This window comes from Canis lupus, chromosome 6, assembly GCF_003254725.2.
Source record: "Canis lupus dingo isolate Sandy chromosome 6, ASM325472v2, whole genome shotgun sequence".
In the NCBI taxonomy this organism is placed as follows: domain Eukaryota; kingdom Metazoa; phylum Chordata; class Mammalia; order Carnivora; family Canidae; genus Canis; species Canis lupus.
In genome coordinates, this window is record NC_064248.1 from 75,197,723 (window position 1) to 75,223,193 (window position 25,471).

A 25,471-nucleotide genomic window follows, 5' to 3' on the forward strand; every position below is an offset into this window, starting at 1 on the left:
ATTTGAGAACATTTTCATTACCCTAAAAAGACATCCTGTACCCTTTACCTTTCACTTCTGACCCTTCCCCCCATTTCATTCAGCCATAGACAGCCACTAATATCCTATACGTGGAATCACACAGTATGTGGTCTTTATGACTGGGTTCTTCCACTTAGCACATTGTCTTCAAGGTTCAGCCACGTTGTAGCATATATCAGAATTTTGTTCCTTTCTATTGCCAAATAATGTTCCATTGCATGGATGTACCTCATTTTACTTATATATTCATCAATTAATAGACATTAGAGGTTTTTCTACTTTTTGACTATTATGAATAATGCTCATATGAACATTTGTAAGTTTTTGTGTGGACATGTTTTCATTTTCTTGGGTATATAGCTTGGCTAGGTCATGTAGTAACTGTGTTTACCATTTTGAAGAACTGCCAAACTGTTTTCCAAAGTAGCTACAGTATTTTACTTTGTATGAGGTTTTATTTTGGTTTCCCATCCTTGCCAACACTTGTGTTAAGTCTTTTTTGTTATAGCCATCCTAATGAGTATGGAGTGGTATCTCATTGTAGTTTTGACTTGTATTTCCTTAATGGCTATATGATTTTAAGCATCTTTTTGTGGACTTATTGGCCATTTGTATATCTTCTTTAGAGAAAAAGCTATTCAGATCATTTCCTATTTTTAAATTGGGATTTTTCAGATTATTATTTAGTTTTAAGAGTTCTTTTTTTTTAAACTTATTTAAATTCAATTAGTTAACATATAGTATATATTAGTGTCAGATGTAGAGTTCAGTTATTCATCTGTTGCATATAACACCCAGTCCTCATTACATCAAGTTCTTTATATATTCTGGATATTATCAAACATATAATTTGCGAAATATTTTCCCCTCTGGGTTCTCTTTTCACTTTTCTGATGCCATTCTTTGCAGCATATTTTAATTTTGATGAAGGCCAGTTTATTATTGCTTTTGTGCTTTTGGTGTATCTGAAAAATCGTTACCGGGATCCCTGGGTGGCTCAGCGGTTTGGCGCCTGCCTTTGGCCCAGGGCGCGATCCTGGAGACCCAGGATCGAATCCCACGTTGAGCTCCCGGTGCATGGAGCCTGCTTCTCCCTCTGCCTGTGTCTCTGCCTCTTTCTCTCTCTCTCTCTCTGTGACTATCATAAATAAATAAAAATAAATAAAAATATTGAAAAATCGTTACCTAATCCAAGTCACAAAGGCTTACTCCTTTGTTTTGTTTTTCCTAAGAGTTTTATAGTTTTAGCTCATACATTTAAGTTCATGATTTATTTTGAATTAATTTTTGTGCATAGTATGATTGATCCATTGATATATAGGTCTGTCTTTTCATGAGTACATGCTGTGTTGATTACTGTGGTTTTGTAGTAAGTTTTGAATTTGGGATGTGTAAGTCTTCCAACTTTGTTCTATTTCAAGAGTGTTTTGGATAGTTTGGGTACTTTGAATTTTTTTTTTAATTTTTTTTTTATTTATTTTATTTATGATAGTCACACACAGAGAGAGAGAGGCAGAGACACAGGCAGAGGGAGAAGCAGGCTCCATGCACCGGGAGCCCGATGTGGGATTCGATCCCGGGTCTCCAGGATCGCGCCCTGGGCCAAAGGCAGGCGCTAAACCGCTGCGCCACCCAGGGATCCCTGAATTTTTATATGAAATTTAGGATCATCTTGTCAGTTTCTTCAAAAAAGCCAGTTGGGAATTTTGATGGAGAGAGTTTTGAAATTATAGACTAGGGAACCCTCGGTGGCGCAGCGGTTTAGCGCCTGCCTTTGGCCCAGGGCGCGATCCTGGAGACCCCGGTTCGAATCCCACGTCGGGCTCCCGGTGCATGGAGCCTGCTTCTCCCTCTGCCTGTGTCTCTGCCTCTCTCTCTCTCTGTGTGACTATCATAAATAAATAAATAAATAAATAAGTAAATAAATAAATAAAAGACTATTTTTAGAAGTACTGTCATTTTACCAGTATTTAATCCACAAACTCAGGATTGTCTTTCCACTTATTCAGGTATTTCTTTCAATGATGTTTTGTACTTTTAAGAATATGTCTTGCACCATTCTTCTTTGATTTCCATGCAGCAACTCTCTCTCAAATGTTTGATTTTCTTTGTTTTATCTGTAGTATTAGAATAGAGTCTTACAGGGAAATACTTAAATATCAGCTTGTTCTTTTTGCTTCAGAGTTTAGAAAAGGTTTCTGCTGTTCATTTTTTGAATGAATTGAGAGGAAAGTGGGAGCAGTCTGATTGTCCTTTCCCAGAATAGATTTGAATACATTTTCATTTCAGGATGGATGAACAGAAAAAAAAAAATCAATTGGTTGTCTTCGAAAAATACTCATTATACAAGAAGTGTCATTATAAGTATCCTGAAGATACTGTTAAATAAAGTCCTAATGGTATAGGAAATTGAATGAAATAAAAAATTCGTTTGAAAACAGACTGTAGTGGAAAGAAGAAAAATTAAAAGAATGAGAGATAAGCTATAAATAGTGAAGCTACACTTGTATAGATTTCATCTTATGAAAAAAAAAAAAGATTTCATCTTATGAGTAGTATATATTTCCAGAGAATAAAACAGAATAAGTGGATCAGAGGCAATACTCAAAGCTATAAGTAAAGAAGAAGACATTTTTGATCTAAACTTAGTTTAGACTCCAAAGTCAGAGCTCATAATGTGTTCCAGGGAAAATTAATGAAAAGAGAATATGTGTATCTTAGTGATATTTTGAAATTTAATGAAGAATTCTATATATATACAAGTAAAGAACACAGATTATTATTTAACAAATGAATATCAAATTGGCTTCAGATCTCTCCAATATTAGATCTTCTGTAGAATTCTTTCTAGGTAAGTATTCCTTTGTGAAAAATACAGTAACATTCTAGAAAATAGAGTAACCCCATGCTAGCATTCCTGAAAAGTATTATTTAAAGAAGTATCCCAGATCATAAGAGATGAATTTACATGATTAACCCAAGAAAGGAGAAGTTGTATCAGAAAAAGTTTGAGAATGAACATTGAAAACAGTTAAATATACCATAGATGAAGCCTAATAATCATAGCAAATATGATTAGAGTCTTGAGAACAAAGTTCCAAAAAAATCTTTTACTTCAAAATTTAAAAGACATGTATTCTATGAAGGATAAGAAAAAGGTTTATAACTCCTGATTGAATTAGTGAAACAAAAATGGAGATGAGAAAAAAAAGTATTGACTTATTTTTTTTGTTAAAGAGAATCAGTGATGTGTGGCTGGCTTAGTTGATTAAGCATCCAACATTGATTTTGGCTCAGGTAATGATCTCAGGGTCATGAGATTGAGCCCCATGTCAGGGCTCTGTGCTCAGAGAAGTCTACTGGAGATTCTCTCTCTCTCCCCCTTGCTTGTACTCTGTCTCTCAAATAAATAAAATCTTAAAGAAAAAAAAAATGTGTGGGTTTTTTTACTTTGTTAGATAAATGTGAGTTTAAAAATATTTTCTAAAAAGGCATTAATTTTGCAACAAATAGAATTTAAAATATATCTGCCTATATTGTGTTATTGCAGAAGATAAATTACAAATTACATTTACATAGTCCAAAAAAAAAAAAAAAAGGAATAGAGAAGCAAAGCAAAAGTGCTTAAAAAATAGCAGTCTCCCAAAGTATGGTTATGGCAAATAAGGTTTTCTATTCCTATATTGTATTAGTAATGATTCTTGCCATTATAAGTGGAACTCATACTAGCTTAAGCCCAAAGCTTAAGCTTCAACTGCAAACTAGCTTAAGCCCAAAGGCATTTATTGGTTCATATAACTGAAAATGATAGGGTAGGAGCAAATATTGGACATGCATGTATCTAGACCTCCTACAGTGTTTTTAGGACTTTAGAAAAAATTTTTTTTTCTTTAAATAATCTCTTAGTCTGCTATTATGTAGAACTTCCTTCTTTCCTGTTGCAGTTGGGCTTTATCTATTTCAGTTTTCAACCTCTGCACTTGACATTTTGTGCTGGAGAATTCTTTGTGGGAATAAGCTGTCCTGTGCGTTGTAAGGTATTTAGCAGTATCCATGGCCTCTACCCTCTAGATGCCATCAGCACCCCCACTCCTCAGTTCTGATAACCAGAAATGGACTGGACACCACCAGCTGTTCCCTTGGTGGAAAAATTGTCCTTGATTGAGGACACTAACTTATTTGTAGAAAATAGTTGGTCCCATACTCATCTTCAAGCACTGTGGTTCCAGCAGCAAAAGACAGTCTTCCCTACCAGTTCTTTAAAAGAAAGGAAGAAAGGAAGGAAGAACGGGAGGGAAGGAGGGAGGAAGGAAGGAGAGAAGGAAGGAAAGGTTAGGTAGGTAGTTTGATTGCAGAAAAGAACCTTGACTTTGGTGGGAATTGTGTCCTTCCCTGAAACAGTTTTCTATTGGATATCAGACTGGTTAGGTTTAAGTCATGTCCTCTCCCTGGCTCATGTATTTAAGGCATGAGATTTGTTACTGAAAGAAGTAGGGGAAAAAGTTCCAAAAATAATAACTGTGACATCTGGTAAATGAGAAGAAAAGGACACATCTAATGGAGGTTGGAAAAAATGGAAAATTTGTTGTTAGCGGTAAAAAAATATGAATGGCAAGATTAATTACTGATAAGATTGAACTGATAAGAATGGTTTAAAAGCACTAGAGAGTAATTATATTTTGATAGAAGTTATGATCATTAGTCCTCATAAAATTATCTCATCTTTATGCATTAAGAGTATCAAAGAATAGAAGGCAAAGTATAGGGAGAAAAGTTAGCAAATAAAATCAAAGTAGAATTTCTGCTTGTAGTAATGATAGACTAGATTATTAGGACTAGTCTTCCTTAGAAGCAAATAAGAATAAAATATTCAACTTAAGGGTACTAGAGATCTAATGACGTAGGAAGGAGTTACTGGGCCAGGATCTGGCAAAAGATGGAAATCCAAAGATCTGAGCTTTGCATTTTAGGTTATTTTGCTCCAGTAGCTTTTGCAAAGCCAAAAGAAGTAGTTAGAGGCTGAGCTGCACTTTTAACAGCCTCACTGTGCTAAGAGGACAAAAGATAGAGGTCAGGGCCTACCGAGGGTGGGATATCTCTTAAACACTCTACTGTTTGGGCTGTAACTTGAAGAGCTTATACCTTAGGAATAATAGTGAACAAAAACTGAATCAGCTCTGATGGAGGCTGGAGCACAGCTTTGAGTCATTTGTGAAGGCTAGAAAAAAATGTCAGTCCCTGGATTAATGAAGTCTCATACCCCCTGCCACATGTCAAAAGCAAATGAAAGTATCTGGAGGATTTGTTTCTTAGGCTTCAAAATTTTTATATAGAGAGCGCATGAAATACTATATCCAGTATATAATTAAAGATGACCACTTATGCTGTTCAGTCTCTCTGGAGACTGAACAGCATGAGTGAGAACCAGGGGAAAAGAAACCCATGAGAGCTTTGTTTATTGTAATTCTTATTAGAGGCTATAAATAACAATGCTTATTATGTTCTTGGGGGGTAAGAGACAAGTTTGAATATTTAAGCGGAGAACTGAAATTTAAAAATTGAAATCATGTATTGGAAAGTGAACAAAGAAATTCTCAAATGAAAAAATATAAAAGCTGAAATTCAAATAGAATAAATAGGCTTACCAAGAGGTTTAGACCCTGAAGAAGACAGAATTCATAATCTTGGAAAAAGGTTAGAAGAACCTTTATATTATACCTATAATGAAAATGGGAAGCGAAAGAAAGAAAGTTAAAAAAAAATAGAAAGGGTGAGAAATTCTACATTAATTGAACCCCAGGAGAGAAGAGAGGAAGGAAATGGAGCTAAAGCAACATTTGGAGAGATACTTGCTGAGAGTTTTACAAAATTGTTGAAAGACACTGATTCAAAGACTCAAGAAGTCCAAGACAAGCAGAATAAAAAAAGGAATTCACATCGGAGTGAAATGGCTGATAATTAAAAACAAAACAACAACAACTAAAAGCAACCCACAAATGTAGCCCAAAATGTCACATTACTTTCAGAGGAGGGGTAGAAAGTCCTATAGCTGGCCTGTCAGCAAAAAAGGAACCCTAGGACCACATAGAGTGCTGGGTGTGGCGGGGAGGAAGGGATAACAGCTAGTCAATGATTATGTGCTCAGCAAAATATTCTTCAAGATTGAAGTTGAATATGTGTTTACAAACAAAAATTTCACTTATCTCAAACCTCCACAAAAGCTAATCTTGAAGGATATGTTTTGGGTAGAAGAAAAATGAGTCTGATGGAAGGTTAGAGATGAAGAAAGGAATGAAGAGCACCAAAAATGGTAAATATTGATTCTATAGAATAAAAATACAAACTTGTAGGACTAGATAAACTTTTATAACTAGCATAAAAGAAGATACCTAGCTCCCTAAAGGGTATGAAATATTTGGAGGACTGAAGTTTGTCTTTTGGAAAATAGCTTATACCAGTAACTTGCCAACTAGTGAAGTTCACTTAGTATTATAAGCAAAACCTTTTTTGGGGGGACATGCTTCAATGTATGATTATTAGTAAAGCTTGCATATCTCAACTAGAATTAGTTATGAGATGTGAAAACTGGGGAGTTTACCTCATTGCTAAGGGAAATTTGATTTTGGAAGAACATAATCTGAATTATGTTCCCCAAATCTGTTTTTTTTTGTTGTTGTTGTTGTTCCCAATAGTTAAGATCAAAAAATTTATTGTAGTCCAGATTTTTTGTTTTGTAAAATTAGAGAAAATTTAAGTTTAATGAATTTATTACACTTCTAAATTTTGCACAACATACTATTTGCCGTATTTACAGCCAACAATTCATATTCCATTGTGCTTTTATTGAGCAAAAGATTTTGTGTGTGTGTGTATGTGTGTTAACCATTTTGGCAGTTTTTGTCAAGCTAAGAGAATGAGGTAGATCATATATAAGGTTTTTAAAAAATGTCAAATCTTGTTTTATTCTGTACATGATTTTATTGGTAAAAATTATTCATGTAGTGCCTTCTGTAAAAATGCTCATATCTGAAAATCCGTGTACATTAATTCAGTAAGTTTATTTTCAAATATTATGTAGTTTTGCTTTCTTTTATAATGAAAATGTTTTTAGGTTACTAGTGTGGCTTAGGGTATCATTTTGAAATTAAATTAATCATTGCATAACATCAACTAATAGGATCTAGTTTAAACCTCGTAGCATAGCCTATAATTCACATTAATTTTCTTTTGCTCATCTTGCCAATATCATTATTTACTATTCTCTTTTACCCCCACTAGTCATATTTGTTTGTTTCCTAAATATAAACCGTTCTTCCATTTGAATGTAATTTGAGGGAATTGTTTTTAACATGGAATACTAGTCTGTGTTGCTTTGTTTGCCTATAAATTTCTAACCTATTCGTCAAGACTCATTTTAGTCTGGTCCCTCTCCAATAGTTAATTTTATTTGCACAGGCAAAATTAGGAGGTCTGTTTTATGTCCCACTATCATGCTATACTCTCTTCTATTCTAATAAATAGTAATAGCAATTATTTATTTTCCTATCAGTTTAAGACTTCTGAACAACTTGAGGGCTGGGATTGGGTCTTTTTGATATCTGTCTCCAAAGATGAATATATAGTAGATATTTAAATTCTTTGCTGAATGAACAAAGAATGATATATAGAGAAATTAGTAGCAAAGGAATCTGTGAAATCTATTGGGAGAAGAAACCTCAAAAGTAAACTGGGCATCCTTTTTTTGGTGGGTGTTGAAGGGGGAGGTGGAACACATTGTGTTTAGAAACCATGGTGTTTGACTGACTTTGAATTTGCCACATAAGCAAGAACATTTTGTAGTCACCGTAGTTTTGCTTAAAATCTGCCAGTGAAATTTCTGAAGGAACCAAAACCACTTTTAAATAAGATTTCCTATGTTTTTATACTAATTTAATTTGTTTTTTTTTAATTTTAGGAAACACTCCTTTACATCTTGCTGTGATGTTAGGAAATAAAGGTTAGTAAATATTTCCTTTCTTATGTTTAACCTCATTCATGTATTTTCACATTTAGTTAAAATTTTAAGATAGATTTTGTTTTTTGAGTTTTTAAAAATCTGCCTGATTTTTTAATTTACTAATTGAGTTAGGATTCAGTATATTAAAAATGACAATATTTTCTCACTTCCATAGTTCATCTCGAGAGTTAGTAAAAATCCTGTACTAATTTTATGCTTTTTGAAACTATGATTTTTTTATTTGTTTTATCAAGCAAACATTTATAATTTCCAAATATTAAGATTTGTTAATTATTATAATCCTTTTAATATTCAAAGAGTTTTTAAGATTCTTTAATAGGGATTGTTTTGTATCTCTAGACTCAGAACTCTAACCTTTTGTATGTTATATGATGGTAAAAACTTGTTTATTCTTTAATTAAAAAACACCTTTGTAGACAGGTGATTTAAAAGATTTACTTTAAAAAAAATTTTTATTTATTTGAGAGAGAGAGAGGGAGGGGCAGGGCAGAGGTAGTGGGAGAAGCAGACCTCTCCCGGGACCCTGAGATCATGACCCAGGCTGAAGGCAGATGCTTACCTGACTGAGCCACCCCAACATCCCTAAAAGATTTACTTTTTAAGGCTGTTTTTTTGTGCTGTCCTATTATTCCTATTCAGGAAGAGAAGTAACCAAGACTGTATGAGGAATCAGCCATCCTTCCCTTCTCTCTGTACCTACCTGCTTACCTGCCATCTGTCTTATCTTTTATGGTGTGTCTGCTGTTTTTTTTATATATTTGTAAATTTTATCTGTAATACATATAACATTAGGAGGAAAACAAAGCAAATGTGTAAAATGTTAACTATTGAACCTAGGTATAGAGTATTTGAACAATCATTGTGATCATCTTTCTGTTTTTCTGTATATTTGAAATTTTTTATAACAAATTATTGAATGAGGGCAGCCCCGGTGGCTTAGCAGTTTAGGGCTGCCTTCAGCCCAGGGCGTGATCATGGAGACCCGGGATTGAGTCCCACGTCAGGTTCCCTAAATGGAGCCTGCTTCTCCCTCTGCCTGTGTCTCTGCCTCTCTCTCTGTGTCTCTCATGAATAAATAAATAAAATCTTAAAAAAAGAAAGTATTGAATGAAAAACAAATGGTATTGTTATGCTTCATCATAGGTTAATATTAGTCTGTCTAAATTATATTTCACAGAACATTAGTTTTATAGCACACTGATACGTATTTAGAGGCAGCTAGTATTTCCAGGTCAAATCAATTTGAAAAATAGTGGATTAATAAGTATTAAGCAGTTTCCTTTATTTTGGACATTCCTAGAACTTTAATGTGCTAATATGCATTGTGATCTTCTGAGTTGGGGCAGGTGTTGGATATACAGTCATTGTTCCCCAAAGTTATTTGATTTGCTTTTTTCCACATGTAACTTGAGAGACTAGAGTTCCGTTGAATGTATTTTTGGGAAGCACTTGGTTAGATGATTCAGGGTCTACAAATAATGTCAGTGTTTGCTTTTTCTGAATCCTTTTCATGTAGAGTAGGTACAACAGTTAATATACTGAACCATTTATATTTTTTTAGTTACATACTCTTTTTTTTTTTGTTTTATGGCCTTTTAATATATTTTTGAGATTTGGTTACAGGAGCAATATTTAAATGTGTAGTGGAAGATAACACATCTACCTTATTAGTTCTGTAAATTAATTTTTCATTGTACCACTCTTCGATCTGTGCCACTACATTCTCTTTTTATCTTCTTCTTTATAGATAAACTATACCTTTACTGATTTTGTTGTTGAAGGAAAACTTGCTATTTGTATACTTGTTTGTAAACATGGTAAAAATACCCAGGACCCTCAAATAATGTTTATTCATTGATTTAAAGAGGGATACCCTAGGACTTTTACACTATTATTTACTTTTCTCATTCATCTTAACTTATTAACCTTATTTTTTCATTATTAAAGTCTGATTTTTTTCTGAAATTCTAGGTCTGTTGGCCATGTTGGCCTTCTAGGTTGGGAGGTTGTTGAATTATGGATTTGAATTGAAATGGAAAGAACATTATACTAAAAGAATATTTTAGAAATCCTTAGAAGATGAAATAGAAAAGTAAACTATTTCTTATCCTTTTGGTTAGACATCAGAGAAGGGTTCATTAGGCCAGTTGCTGCAACTTTTAATTCATTCTTTTGGATCTGCAGTTTTTGTATAATTTTTTCCCTGAAATAACTCCAGGGTTAGTATTTCTGGATGTTCCTTTTTCTTTGCACTGTCCTATTTATCTTATTCTCTCTCTTTATATTTTATTATGTTCATAGCTCTTGCTTATTTGTATGTGATTTCTGTTCCTTATAATTTCATTTTATCCATCTTAAGTCCTAATTTCTTTGTGGCACATTTATGCATTTTTTAAGCCTTAGTGCCTTGGTTGTTAACTACCTTGTTTTTTTTATTAACTTGTTAAAATTATTGGGAGAGGCATTTGATTGATCTTGTTTTTTTTTTTTTTTTTAATGTATCAGATTATGTCATAGGTGACTGGTGTATTTATGATTATCTGACTTTTTTTTAGACGCCCATTTCTACGTCAGTTGAATTATGACAGGTGAGTGAAGGACAGACATTTAGCAGGGTTTATGGCATATCAGAAGATACTGTTGACATGTCTAGCATGTACATAGATCATACCAATCTTATACCTTAGTTTACACAACTAAGATATTGCTTTAGATTGTTGTCCATCTTGCATTTTACAATTTTAAATTAAAAATTTTGAGGATTCTTAAAGCCTATTTTGAAGGCTATTAATAAATGCTTCTTGAAACAATAAATACTTCTTGAAATAATACAATACAAAGACATATAAAAGTATCCTCTCTTCTACTTTTCCCCCTAATAGAATTAACATTAATAGCCTAGTGGGCATCCTTGCACCCCTTTCTCCTTATTTATATAACATAGGGGCTTAATTTGTTTTTACTAAAGTTGAATCACCATACACAGTACTTTGCTAAATTTTTCTTTTCACTTGAAAGTTTATCATGAAATTGTTATATATAAGTCTGTAGATTTGTAGTCATAGTTTTGTTCCCCTAACTTCTTTATATGTCCACACATACACACTTAACTTTCAGAAAACCCCATGATGGTAGATTTTTTTGGAGAATCCATTTTATTTATTTTAAAAAATTCTTTTTTAGCTGTGCTGTTGTCCTTTTTCTATATTAACCCTCATCCCTTTTTTAAAGTTTTTATTTAAATTCCAGTTGGTTAACATACAGTGTAATATTAGTTTTAGGTGTAGGATTTAGTGATTCATCACTTATATACAACACCGAGTACTCATCACTACAAGTGCCTTCCTTAATACCCATCACCCATTTAAACTATCCCACTGCCCACCTCCTTTCTAGTTACACTCAATTTGTTCTAGGTAGTTAAGAATCTCTTTTCCGGTTTGCTCCTCCCACCCATGTTCATCTCTTCTTAAATTCCACATATGAGTGAAATCATATGGTATTTGTGTTTCCCTGGTTGACTTACTTCTCTGAGCATAATACTCTCTCGATCCATCCATGTCATAGCAAAATGGCAAGATCCATTCGTTTTGATGGCTGAGTAATATTCCATTGTATATATTTATCACCTTTTTTATTATCCATTCATCAGTCAGTGGGCATTTGGGCTCTTTACATATTTTAGCTATTGTTGGTAATGCTGCTATAAATATTGGGGTGTATGTACCCTTTCTAATTAGTATTTTTTGTATACTTTGGGTAAATACCTAGTAGTGTAATTGCTGGACCATAGGGTAGGTCCATTTTTAACTTTTTTGAGGAACGTCTATACTGTTTTCCAGAGTGACTGCACCAGTTTGCTTTCTCACCAACAATATAAGAGGATTCCCCTTTCTCCATATCCTCACTAACACCTCTTGCTTCCTGTGCTGTTAATTTTAGCCATTCTGACAGGTGTGAAGATATCTCATCGTAGTTTTTGATTTGTATTTCCCTGATGGTGAGTGATGTTGAGCATCTTTTCATGTGTCTGTTGGCCATCGGGATATCTTCTTTGGAAAAATGTCTATTCATGTCTTGTGCCCATTTGTTTACTGGATTATTTGTTTTTTGGGTGTTGAGTTTTATACATGATATATTTTGGATACTAATCCTTTATCAGATATGCCATTTGCAGTTATCTTCCCTCATTCTGTAGGCTGCCTTTTAGTTTTGTTGATTGTTTCCTTTGCCGTGTAGAAGCTTTTTATCTTGATGAAGTCCCAGTTAGTTCATTTTTATTTTGTTTCCCTTGCCTCAGGAAGACATACCTAGAAAGAAGTTGCTGCAGCCAATGTCAAAGCAATTGCTGCCCGTGTTCTCCTCTAGGATTTTGATGGTTTCAGGTCTCACATTTAGGTCTTTCATCCATTTTGAATTTATTTTTGTGTCTGGTGTAAGAAAGTGGCCCAGTTTCATTCTTCTGCATGTTGCCGTTCAGTTTTCCCAACACCAGTTGTTGAAGAGACTGTCTTTTTCTCCCTGGACCTTCTTTCCTGCTTTGTTGAAGATGAGTTGACTCTACACTTGTGGATCCATTTCTGGGTTTTCTCTTCTGTTCCATTGATCTGTGTGTCTGTTTCTGTGCCAGGACCATATTGTTTTGATCGCTGCAGCTTTGTAATGTCACTTGAGGTCCGGAACTTTGATGTTTCCGACTTTGCTTTTCCTTCTCAGTGTTGCTTTGGCGATTCGGGGTCATCTGTGGTTCCATACAGATTTTAGGATTGTTTGTTCTAGCTCTGTGAAAAATGCTGTTGGTATTTTGATAGGGATTTTATTAATCTATAGATTTTATTAATAAAATAAGGATTTTATTAATCTATAGATTACTTTGGGTGGCATTTTGATAGGGATTTAATTAATCTATATATTTTGATAGGGATTTTATAAATCTATAGATTAATTTGGGTGGTATAGACATTTTGACAATATTTGTTCTTCCCATCCATGAGCATGGAATGTCTTTCCATTTCTTGGTGTCATCTTCAGTTTATTTCATCAGTGTTTTATAGTTCTCAGAGTAGAGGTCTTTCACCTCTTTGGTTAGGTTTATTGCTAGGTGTCTTGTGATTTTTGATGCAATTGTAAATGGGATTGATTCCTTGATTTCTCTTTCTGGTGCTTCATTATTCTTGGTATATAGAAATGCAACAGATTTCCATAGACTGAATTTGTATCCTGAGACATTACTGAATTTGTGTATCATCAGTTCTAGCAGTTTTTTGGTGGAGTCTTTTGGGTTCTCTATGTAGAGTGTCATGTCATCGACAAACAGTGAAGGTTTGACTTCTCCCTTGCCACTTTTGGATACTTTTTATTTCGTTTTGTTGTCTTATTGCTGGGGCTAAGACTTCCAATATATACTATGTTATAGTGGTGAGAATGGGCGTCCCTGTCTTGTTCCTGATGGTAGAGGGAAAGCTCTCAGTTTTTCCCCATTGAAGATGATGCTAGCTACGTTTTTTTCATATATAGCCTTTATTATGTGGAGGTATGTTTCCTCTAAACCCACTTTGTTGAGGGTTTATTTATCCTGAATGAGTGTTGTACTTTGTCAAATGTCTTTTTCTGCAACTACTGAGAGGGTCATATGGTTCTTACCCTATTTTTTACTAATGTGTTGTATCACATCGATTGATTTGTGCAAAGTGAATCCTTCTTGCAGCCCAGGAGTAAATTCCATTTAATCATGGTGAATGATTTAATGTACTGTTGGATTTGATTTTAGTATTTTGTTTAGAATTTTTGCCTCCATGTTCATTGTGGTTATTGGCCTATAGTTCTCATTCTCTCTCTCTCTCTCTCTCTAGTTCTCTTTTTTTTTAATGGAGTCTTTATCTGGTTTTGGTATTGGGGTAATGCTGTCCTTATAGAATGAATTTGACAGTTTTCCTTTCCTTTCTATTTTTTTGAATAGTTTGAGAATAAACTCTTCTTCTCTTGAGGTAGGCCTGTGTTGCTGTATACTTCCCCCTTATTTCTGCTCTGTGTGTATCCCAAAGATTTTGGACGATTGCATTTTCATTTTTATTTGTTCCCTTGTATTGTTTAAATTTTTTTCTTTAAATTTCAACTTGATCCTTCATTCTGTAGTAGCACGTTTTTTTAACCTCCATGTATTTGTGGTCTTTCCAAATTTTTCCTTGTGGTTGACGTTAAGTTTTATAGTATTGTGGTCCGAAAAGATGCATGGTATGATCTCAGTCTTTTCTTGTTTATTGAGGCCTGGTTTGTGACCTAATATGTGATCTATTCTGAGAATGTCCATATATACTTGAACATATATTCTGCTGCTTTAGAATGAAATATTATTCATTCATATATTCATATATTCTCTGAATATATCTGTTAAGCGTATCTGGTCCAGTGTGTCATTCAAAGCAATTTTTTCCTTGTTTATTTTCTGCTTAGATTATCTGTCCATTGATGTAAGTGGGGCATTAAAGTCCTCTACTATTGTTATATTATCATCAGTGATTTCCTTTTTTTTTCTTTAAAGATTTATTTATTTATTTATGATAGAGAGAGAGAGAGAGAGAGAGAGAGAGGCAGAGACACAGGAGGAGGGAGAAGCAGGCTCCACACAGGGAGCCTGACGTGGGACTCGATCCCGGGACTCCAGGATCCTGCCCTGGGCCAAAGGCAGGCACCAAACTGCTGAGCCACCCAGGGATCCCCAGTGATTTCTTTTATGTTTTTATTAATTGTTTTGTATATTTGGGTGCTCCTAAGTTGGGGGCATAAATTTTTACAGTTATTAAATCTTCTTGTTGGATACTTCCCTTTATTATGATATAGGTGGCTTTCTTTTGATGTCCATTTGCATGATAAATATTTCTCTATTCTCTCACTTGTAATCTGCAGGTGCCTGTGGTCCAAAATGTGTCTCTTGTAGGCACATATAGATGAATCTTGTTTTTTTATCCATTCTGATACCCTATGTCTTTTGATTGGAGCATTTAGTCTATTTACATTCAGAATAAGTATTGATACATACTGGTGCCATTTTATTACTTTTTTTGTCATTGTTTCTGGAGATTTTCTATGTTCTTTTCTAGTCTTTGTCACTTTTGCTCTTTCCTTCCTACTCAAATAGCCCTCTTTAATTTTTTTGCAGGGCTGGTGTAGTGTTCACAAAGACCTTTAGCTTTTGTTCATCTGGGGAATTCTTTATCTCTCCTATTCTGAATGACTGCCTTCCTGGATAGAATACTCTCACTGCAGATTTTTCCTATTCAGCACCTTGAATAGATCTTGCCACTCTCTTCTGGCTTGTCAAGTTTCTGTGGAGAGGTCTGCTGCTAACTTAAGGGTCTTCCCTTCTAAGTTAGGGACTTCCTTTGTCTTGAAAATTTTACGGTTTTCCTTCATCACTATGTTTTGCAAACTTAACTACAAAATGTCTTGGTGTTGGCCTGCTTTTGTTGATTTTGATGAGAGTTCTCTGTGCCTCCAGGATTTGGTTATCTGTTTATTCCCCCAGGTTAGAGAAGTTTCCAGCTGTTATTTCCTCAAATAAACTTTTGACCCCTTTTCTCTCCCTTCTTCTTCTGAGACTCTTATGATATAAATGCTACCATGTTTGATGGAGTCACTGAGTTCCCTAAGTCCACTCTCTTGTGATCCATTGTTCTTTCTTTTTGTTCAGCTTAATTATTTTCCATAATTCTGTCTTCTATTTCACTTATTTGTTCTTCTGCTTCTTGCATTCTTTCATCATTACATCTGGTTGCTTTCAAATCTCAAATACTGCATTTTTCTTTTCTGCTTGATTGTTTTTTAATTCTGTCATTTCTGTTATGTTTCCTGATCCTGTTAGTAATGGCTTTATGAAGAAGAGGTCATCTATTGTCCAGGGCCTGGTGCTTCAGGAAGTGCCTCTGGTGTGTGCTGCCTGCAGTCTGCTGCTGTGTTTTATCTGTTCTTTCTCTCAGGTCAGTCCTCTGCAGAGGCTCTCCTTGCCTGTGGTGGACGGTGTCAGGACCTTGGCTGGAGTGTGGCGAGTTTTAAGTAGGTGTGTTCTGGTCTGCTTGCTAAATGAGACCTGATGCTGTTTCCACTAGAGTTGAAGCTTTGCAGAACTCTGTGGTTAGTAGTGGTGTGTGTGGGGATTTGTGCTGGTCTTCTGGGGGAGGGGCCCTCTGTGCTGGTCATTAGGCACACTTGCCTGAGAAAAGCAACACCAGCAGAGGGTGGCAGAGTGGGATCTGGTGTAAGCAGGTTAGGCAGCCAGTGTTGGCACTGGGCAGAGTACTGACATTGATTTCTGCTGAGGGGCAGGTGAAATGGCTCTAGCCAACTCTTTTTGTCTCTGGAGATGGGAGTCCAGGCCTGCTGCTCTCAGGGAAGCCCTCTCAGAAAAATGAATAATTTTCCCTTGTGTGTCCTAGGTGTTTTTGAGATCCCTGTTTTCATACTGTGTGTCTCTGGGTTGCTTGCCTGCGTGGAGCAGTGCTATGTACTTTGGGCTCTATTGTAGCCAAGCCTGCTTACTTTTAAGATTGGTATTGATTGATTGATTGATTGATTGTGTGCCTGTTAGCAGTGAGAGGGGCAGAGGGAGAGAGGCAGAGAATCTTAAGCAGACTCTCGTTGAGTGTGAACCTGATGCAAGGCTCAATCTCAGGACCTGGAAATCATGACCTGAACAGAAATCACGAGTAGGATGCCTAACCAAATCAGCTCTCCACATGTCCCCAGGCCTGCTTACTTTTAAAACTTCAGACTTTAGGGACTTGGTGTGGCAGGGACCTGTGCTGGTCTTCTGGGTAAGGGTCTTACTGTGCTGGGACCCATTCAGGCTTGACCCAGAAGAACAGTGGTGCCATGTGCAGGGATGTGGTATATGGAGCAAAGTAGGCTAACAAGCCAGTAGTGTACAGTGTCGGTTAGCCGCCCTCAGCAGGTGCCTCTGTACTTATGCTAAGGGGTAAGGGAGTGAAATGGTGACCTTGGGCTCCTTTGTTTCCAGAGAGGCAATGCTGTCACAGGTAAGATCCAAGGAGAGTAAACGGTCTCCCCTAAGCCCTAGTGATCCTCAGATTGCGCTGTCTTCTCAGGGGTTGCTTGCTTGCCTTCTCTCCAGCTGGAGGGCAGCACCCTAAGGTCTCTGTCCCAGCCAAGGCCAAAGACCTCCAAAACTCCAGTCTTTGAGCCCTGCTGATCGCAAAACCTCACAATAATCAGCCCCTCACGTTTTCCCAGGGAGTGGCTTCGGGGAAGTGTTCTTGTGCTTATACCTGTGCTTTCTGCTCTCTCACTTTTCTGTGACCCGGGCTCTCTTCCCTATCCAGAACCCTCATTCCTTTTCTCCTCGCAAACTGCTTCTTTGTACTTCCTACTTTCCTTGATGTGGCCTTTTCTCTCTCTCTCTAGTTGTGCAGTTTGTTCTTTCAGTCCTCAGGTCAATTTCTTGGGTATTCAGAATGATTTGATGATCACAGTGAACATTCAGATACTCTACCTAGGTTCAGTAGTTGTTAACATTTATCATATTTACTTTATTTTTCTCTTATTGTTAAATATATTATTTTTGCAGTATCATTTGAGAGTTTGATGTAGACATCATGACATTTTAGCTCCGGATACCTTGGCTTGCATCTCTAAGAATAGGACAGTCTCTTTCATAACCACAATATCAGTATCATACTTAAGAAAATTAATACTGTTGTTATAATCTCTTATATCTAATTCATATTTAAATTTTTCCAGTTGTTCCAAAAATGTCTTTTATACGTGCTTTATATTGAATCAAGAACCAGTTAAGGTTTACTCATTGCATTTGGTTGTTATGTCGTTTTCTTTTTATGTAGAAAAGTTTGCCCACTTTTTTTTCCCCTTTGTACTTCACTTTTTGAATAGTGTGCCCAATCAATTTGTAGAATGTCTCTCATCTCAGATTTGCCTGATTATTTTCTCGTGATGTAATTTAACTTGTTCCTTATCTTGTATCTTTTCTGCAAATTGAAAATAGCTATCAGGGCTTGATATGATTCAAGTTAAACATTTCTGGAAAGAATATTGCATAGGTCATATGAATTTTATATTGCATAACATTAGAAACACATAATGTCAGGTTATATGACATTATGTGTTTCTAATGCCACCACATTTGGTCACTTGTTTAAGCTGATGATCTCCAGATATTTTCACTGGAAAGGAACTTTTTTTTTTCTCTTTATAATTAGAAAGTAATCTTGGGATGATACTTTGGTATCATGTGAGTATCCTATTTTCTAGCACTATCATAGCATTTAGCCTCATGACTTTAGCATTCATTGAGGACATTTGCCTAAAAGCAGTTATTACTTTGGTGTTGTAATATACCTATTTTCAAATTTTACCATTTCTTCTACATTTATTAGTTGGCATTCTTCTGTAATTTATTGTTTTTAGTTTACTGTGTTATAATTGGACATTATTCTTTTTGATGCTCGGTTTCCCAAATTTGGCCGGTGGCTGACTATTTGACCAGATTCCTTGGTCCTTTTGATGCGACAGTATTCTTAAAAAATGGCTGTATATTACTGTAGTGGTATAGATGCATCCTATTAATCAGTCATTTCCCCATTATGGATGTTCATTTAGTTTCCGGTATGTTTGCCATTTAAGCTGTTAAAATATACGTTCTTGTACCTATATTCTCTTTCTTTCTTACTTTTGAAAGGGTGGGGAAGAGGAAGAGGAGGTGGGGGAAGGGCAGAGGGAGAGAGAATCTTAAGAAGACCATGCCAACAGGGAGCCCTATGTGGGGCTTGATCTCACAATCCTGAGATCATGACCTGAGCTGAAATCAAGAGTCAGATGCTTAATTGACTGAGCCACCCAGGCGCCCCTCTTGTACCTGTATTCTTATATACTGCTGTAGACTTTCTTAAGCACCTTTGTGAAATTTCTGTATTTATTTTACTTTATTCTAATCAAACTTCGTATAGTTATTCCTAGTGCTGTATGCTAATATAGAGGCTCCTCCTATAACTAGGAATCACATTCTTCTACCTGTGCTCAACCACAAGACATTGTCATAACACCCTTATTTCCTTCAGAGCACCTGTCATTCTCTGACTTATTTTTTTTACTTATTAGTTTACTTACTTTCTTCTAACAAAGGATATAAGCTCTCTGATAGTAAGACCTTGTCTTTCTTTCTACCGCTTATATCCAGGACTTAGTGCTTAGAAATGGTGTATGATAGGCATTCGGTAAATATTTGCTGAATGATTGATTGAATGAATGAACCATTCATGTAGGAAATTTAAAATGGGTAGCCATCCTAAATTTCCCATGAGCCTCAGTTTTGAAGTTTTTGCCTGTTAATATACTTTTTACTGCTAATTTTTAAGAAGAATATCCTATACCTTAGACTTTTTTTGCTTACTAGAAAACTGTCCAGATTTGTTCTTGGACTCATAAACAGACTTTTTCCTCTTTTGGGTGTTTTCCTGAAGTAAAATAATTGTAACATTTGAAAAATAAGGGTTTATAGAAACATTTCTGGTCCTTTTTGAAAGCCCCCCTTTTTTTTTTCTGAAATAAATTAAGAACTTTCTATTTGATATCACATACATACAAATCCTTTTTTGAGTTTTATTAGTAGAATTTTGATATAAATTACTCGTGTTATCTTTTAGACTGTGGAAATATTCTCACAGTACTCTAGTACTCTTGGGAATAATTATTAAGGAACATAATACTTCTTTGGAGAGATACAATTTATTTTTAAGTAATAGAATAGATCTTGAATCTGAGGATCTGAAATAACTTTGTTAGATATATAGGGCTTTTACAAATTATTTTTCTCTCTGTTACAGTGTTTATTTTATAGACCTATTTATATCATATTGATTTCTTAAATTTCTAAATGATTTGTATATTCATAGATTTAAAAAATTGCATGATGTTTGATATTATTACCACTTTATGTTTCAGAATGTGCCCACTTACTTTTGGCTCACAATGCTCCAGTAAAGGTGAAAAATGCTCAGGGATGGAGCCCACTGGCGGAAGCCATCAGCTATGGAGATAGACAGATGAGTAAGCAATATAAATTGTTGTTTATAAATATTCTAAAAATATGAAGTGATACATTTGATAAAGTTTTCATTTAGTATAACTTTCTATAATATGAAATGTTTGTAGTTATTTGTAAACTTGTATGTGAATTATTCATAACTTAGGAACTTGGATATTAGGAAGAATTGAGGAATCATGTTTGAAAGCATATTGTTTATAGTTTATTTTCTTTTATACTATTCTGCTCTACTGATATTTTTCCATTGTTTTATTTATTCAGTATGAAGGATTTTTAAAAGCTCTGAGACCTGACTGTCCTTTCTGGCAGATACTTAATTATATGAAACATTAATTGGAACTGAAAATAATCACAGTGTTTTATAATAGTTATCTTTTTGCTTTAATTGGTGGGAATAGATTTTACTGAAAGTGAGAAGGAAGTCTCTTTGTTTTGGTCTTTGAGAATTTCAAAAAAAAGTCACATGTTTTCTCATAGTACACACTGTGTTCAGTTACTCTACCTTCCCTCCTCCTGTTCCTGAGTTGGGTTTTTTTTTTTCCCAACTTCATATACAGGTTTTATTTTTGTCAGGCACATCTCAATAGTTGAAAAGTTTGTAAAATTTAAATCTGGATGAGTGAGAATATTATCTTCCTGGTAATATCTTTTTACAACTGGGATTGAAAATTAAATCTAGGCTGTGGAAGGCACGATTTAAAAAATTGGGCAGTTTTATTAAAGAAGTGCATTAGATTGAACACCCTTAGGATGTTACATGCATTTAGTTCTATTTAATACCACAGTTTGGGCTCTTATATTTTAGCTTTATATGTAATCCACATACTACATCTTTGTGGACTTTCTGCACATTTTGGGCAGCTCCTAATGATGAAGCTACATTTGGGCTTGGGATTTAATGAGATAAAATTGTGATGATTTACCAGTTACATGAGAATATATATTTATATTTTGTTATTTATTGACAGTTCTCCCTTTTGGACAAAATCAAGAGCTCCTAATGAGAGTTAGAAACCATACTAATCCTAGAATTATGTCAGGGAAAAGACAAAAAAAATGCACAGATCTAAAAAACTGAGAATAAATTAAAAGTTGCAGCAACCAGTCTAAAGGAACTTTCTCTGATGTTTCTAACCCATTAGCAGAATGGAGAGGAAACCAGATGGATTCCTGGGTTTCTGACACTGACTTATGTGGTTTTCACATAATAACCTTTATTTAGAGTCAGTGAGTATTTACTGAGTCCTTTCTATAATGCATGTATCTATAGTAAGATGTGGAGAATGAAGATATGGTCTCTGCTCTTTAGGAAGGCCAAGAAACAGTTTTCTTGGAAAATCAATTACTAAATTTTAATGTAAAAGATTGAGGTGCATAGCAGTTGAGATCTGCTTTTAAAGTGATTTTCTTAAAAAAAAATAAAAAAAAAAAAGTGATTTTCTTCTGTCAAGTGATGTCTAAGATATACATTCTGAATAGTATTCTATTGCCAATTATTATATAATTATGTATCTATAATTATTCAGGGATTAAAAAATTATGTTCCATCACATGAAATGGAAATATTTAACTGCTAACTTAAATAATAATAAATTTAACAACTATAAGCTACATATTTAGAAATATATGGATAGGGGATCCCTGGGTGGCTTAGCGGTTTAGTGCCTGCCTTGGCCCGGGGTGTGATCCTGGAGTCCCGGGATGGAGGCCCGCATCTGGCTCCTTGCATGGAGCCTGCTTCTCCCTCTGCCTGTGTGTGTCTCTCTCTCTCTTTCTCTCTCTCATTAATAAATAAATAAAATCGTAAAAAACCCGAAATATATGGATATATTTATAATAGTATTAAATGGGTCTATACTTTGAAATTATTTTAAATACTGTGATTTAAGTTTTTGATTACTTAGCTTGTGTTATGTTAAAATTTTCTGGGCATAAAAAAAATTTTCTGGGCATAGAAAATTGCATTATTTGAAAAATCTGAGATAATATATATTATCTAATTAGCAAAGTATAATCTAATATTATAAATTAATAGCAAAAACTGTAACCCCTTTCTCTTTTTTATCTGATTTCTGCTGTTGTTTTTGTGGTACAGAACAGTGAGATATTACTAAACTATTTGTTGCAGACTAGAACAATAGTCTAGGGAGGTGGGGCCGGGAGGCGGGGGCAGTGAGCAGCACCCGGTTGACTTAGTTGGAAGAGCATGTGACTGATGAAGAGCATGTGACTTGATCTCAGGGTTGTGATTTTGAACCCCATGTTGTGTGTAGAGATTACTAAAAGAAAACCCAAAACCAAAAACTTTAAAAAAGAAAATTTCAAGATTATGTTGCTTTTCTGCCTTAATAATAATTACATGGTGAACAGTGATCAGCCTCCAGGTCAGTATCAAAAGAGAGAGATCAGTCCGGGATTTAATTTATTTGATGTTAGATTTATTGAGTTTGAGTTATCTATGGTATGTCCACAGAGCTATTTAACTAAGAAGTGGGAAATAATTATTCTGGAGCACAAAAGGAAGTAGAGGGCAGACGATACAGATTTAAGTGATTCTCGGAGCAGGAGGGCATAGTTCCAAAGGCTTTAGGCACAGCCAACTGAATACTTTAAAAGTACTTTGTATGGGAAAAGAAGGAAAGAGAAAGTTAATAAGCTGTGGTTTATTGTTCTTCATTTGAGTCTTTGTATGAATTCTAATACCATCCATATCCTCTAAAGCTAATTTTTAATTTTTATTTTTTAAAAGATTTTATGTATTTATTCATGAGAGACTCAGAGAGAGAGGCAGAGACACAGGCAGAGGGAGAAGCAGGCTCCACACAAGGAGCCCGATGTGGGACTCGATCCCAGGACCCTGGGGACATGTCCTGAGCCGAAGGCAGATGCTTAACCACTGAGCCACCCAGGTGCCCCGGTTAAAGGAATTTTAATAAATAACCATGGAGTTATAAATGGGGGAATATGACTTTCAGGTCTACTTACAATAAAAACTACTGTATGAGGAACCCAACAATGCTCCAGTATATTTGAATAAAATTACCCGATGGTCTTTTTGGTTCAGTTTTCATATTCGTTTCTTTCTATGGTCATATTTGTTCTTCAGAAAAATCACTCCAATAGACAACAAAAGATCTATGGATATATATAAAGATTTCTTATCATCGGCTGTTTATAATTCATTTGGGAAGAAAGTTCCTTCATAAAGAAGTTAGTTTCATTTAAAACAAGTAATGTTCAACCACTGAGCCACCCAGGCGTCCCCTCTAAAACTAATTTTATCTTTATTATCAGTCATCATTAATGTGATTCTTACAGTATGGGAGTACAAATCCTTATTCCAAAAAAGGTATTGCTAATTTTGTATAATTGCATTCTAAATGTTTGTTTCTGTTTCCATAAGAAAGTTTGAGTTGATGCTATTTTTAATGTGAAGTTTCATAGAACAAGCATCTCTTTGTTACCATATTTTTAAAAATGTTTGGCCAGGGCAGCCCGGGTGGCTCAGCGGTTTAGCGCCGCCTTCAGCCCAGGTAGGATCCTGGAGACCCAGGATCCAGTCCCACGTCGGGCTCCCTGCATGGAGCCTGCTTCTCCCTCTGCCTGTGTCTCTGCCTCTCTGTGTTTCTCATGAATAAATAAATAAAATCTTAAAAAAAAAATGGCCATTTTAATGTAATTGTTATTTACTGCATGTGGTCAGTGAGTTTCAATATATTTACTTGGTGTAAAATACATGACTTCCGTTTTTCATTAAGGTATCTTTTCTATCTATGAATTGAATTATTTCCATTCTTTACCTCGACACAGAGGTTTGTTTGAATTTAAAGGCAAATTGCCTTCTTTGGAGTCAAGGAAGATTTATTAAAGTACTTGAGCTTATTGTGGAGAAGAATTATAAAAAGAATTCTATTAAATTGGCGTAATCTAGCTTTGATATTAAGGTTAAATTACAACAAACATGAGATTAGCCAGATTCATACAAATTTGAATCTGGAAATAACCTTAATGATTATCCAGGTCATGGTTTCTCAGATTATTTGGATTTCACAGACCAGAAAAAAAATTATGTTTGAGAATTGATGTGGAGTACCTAATGTTTCATTTTAGCATGTAAAAACTCTAAAAATGATACTTTCTTCTGCAATCACCATATTAATACAAGACATTTTGATACCAAAAATAGTAGAAAGAATAGTTCTTAAATTGAAAAAAATATATAGTTTATAAGTAAAAAAGTAACCCCAACCTGATTTCCAATTTTTTCATTTTACTGCAGATCACTGGGAACTTGAACAGTTGGGCGCTGAAATGTAGACTTGTATTTGGAAACTACTAATCTAGGTCACAAAGCTAGTTGTAGGACTGTATGATGAACTGAGATCTCTTGTTCCTTTGGTAGTTAGTTTTAGCTAGTTCCTTTATTCTAATAGGTAAAAATTATATTTACTTAATTGTAAGCAATTTATATTGAGCCTTTACAGGAATTTCATAGAGGTTTTACTTTATTTTTATTTGACAAATGAAAAAAAGAAACTGAAATTTAGTGAAAATAAGTAACTTGTCCATTTACATGTGGCTAATAATTAGTAAAGCTGGGGTTTGCACTTAGGCAATGTGTCTAAATCTCAGTCTGAACTATTGAGAAAACAGTATGGAGGGCCTCAGGTTTTTTTAGATTCAGAAGTTCTTTTCACGGACATAATAGGATTTGTTTTAGTATTTTTTCTGCTGTGTGAGAGTACAACCTGTAGTGAGAAAAGAACACAAACACCCAGTAGCAATTACAAATAATTACATTTTTATAAAAGTAATATCCAATGGGATTTTTGAGATCTGGCTTTGAGATCTTTTAGATCAGTATTACAACAGGAGATTGTGTCATCTGAGATTGGTTAATCTTGGCTCACTCAGGTAAATCTTAACTGATAATTAAAAACTAGGAAAACTAGTGTAAATACAAGTTCATGTTGGGGTGTCTCTTCTCGATTTTCCTTGGGGTTCATAACAGTTTTATTAAACTTATTAACTTATTTATAATGTCTCTATCTGTATATGTCTGTGTTTAATAAACCAGTGGTTTCTAACATGGCAAAAAAGTTTTTTTTATAAATTTATTTTAATTGAGCTATAACTGACAATCTAACATGGTAAAATTTATTTTAAATTAAATAATTTTTTTTTGATTTAAACCTTAGTTACGGCTCTTTTAAGGAAGCTTAAGCAGCAGTCCAGGGAAAGTGTTGAAGAAAAACGACCTCGATTATTAAAAGCCCTGAAAGAGGTAGGCTATATATCTCTTTGCTCATCTTATACCTCAAGAGTAATTGTAAGTGTACTTTTAAGCATTTTTAAAATGC

At 34.8% G+C, this 25,471-nt stretch overlaps 1 protein-coding gene across 3 annotated transcripts in view; it reads left to right on the forward strand.

The window, feature by feature from the left end:
• The window catches only part of ANKRD13C (ankyrin repeat domain 13C), an 85,437-nt gene that overhangs the window by 14,878 nt on the left and 45,088 nt on the right, over positions 1 to 25,471 (forward strand). For 2 of the 3 annotated variants that reach the window (XM_049111809.1, XM_049111808.1), the window contains exons 2-3: positions 20,009 to 20,113; positions 25,310 to 25,395. In XM_049111809.1, coding sequence (XP_048967766.1) covers positions 20,009 to 20,113; positions 25,310 to 25,395 — 191 coding nt within the window. Of the gene's footprint in view, positions 1 to 7,975; positions 8,018 to 20,008; positions 20,114 to 25,309; positions 25,396 to 25,471 lie in introns of all 3 variants that reach the window. The other variant, XM_025418006.3, reaches the window with a different exon arrangement.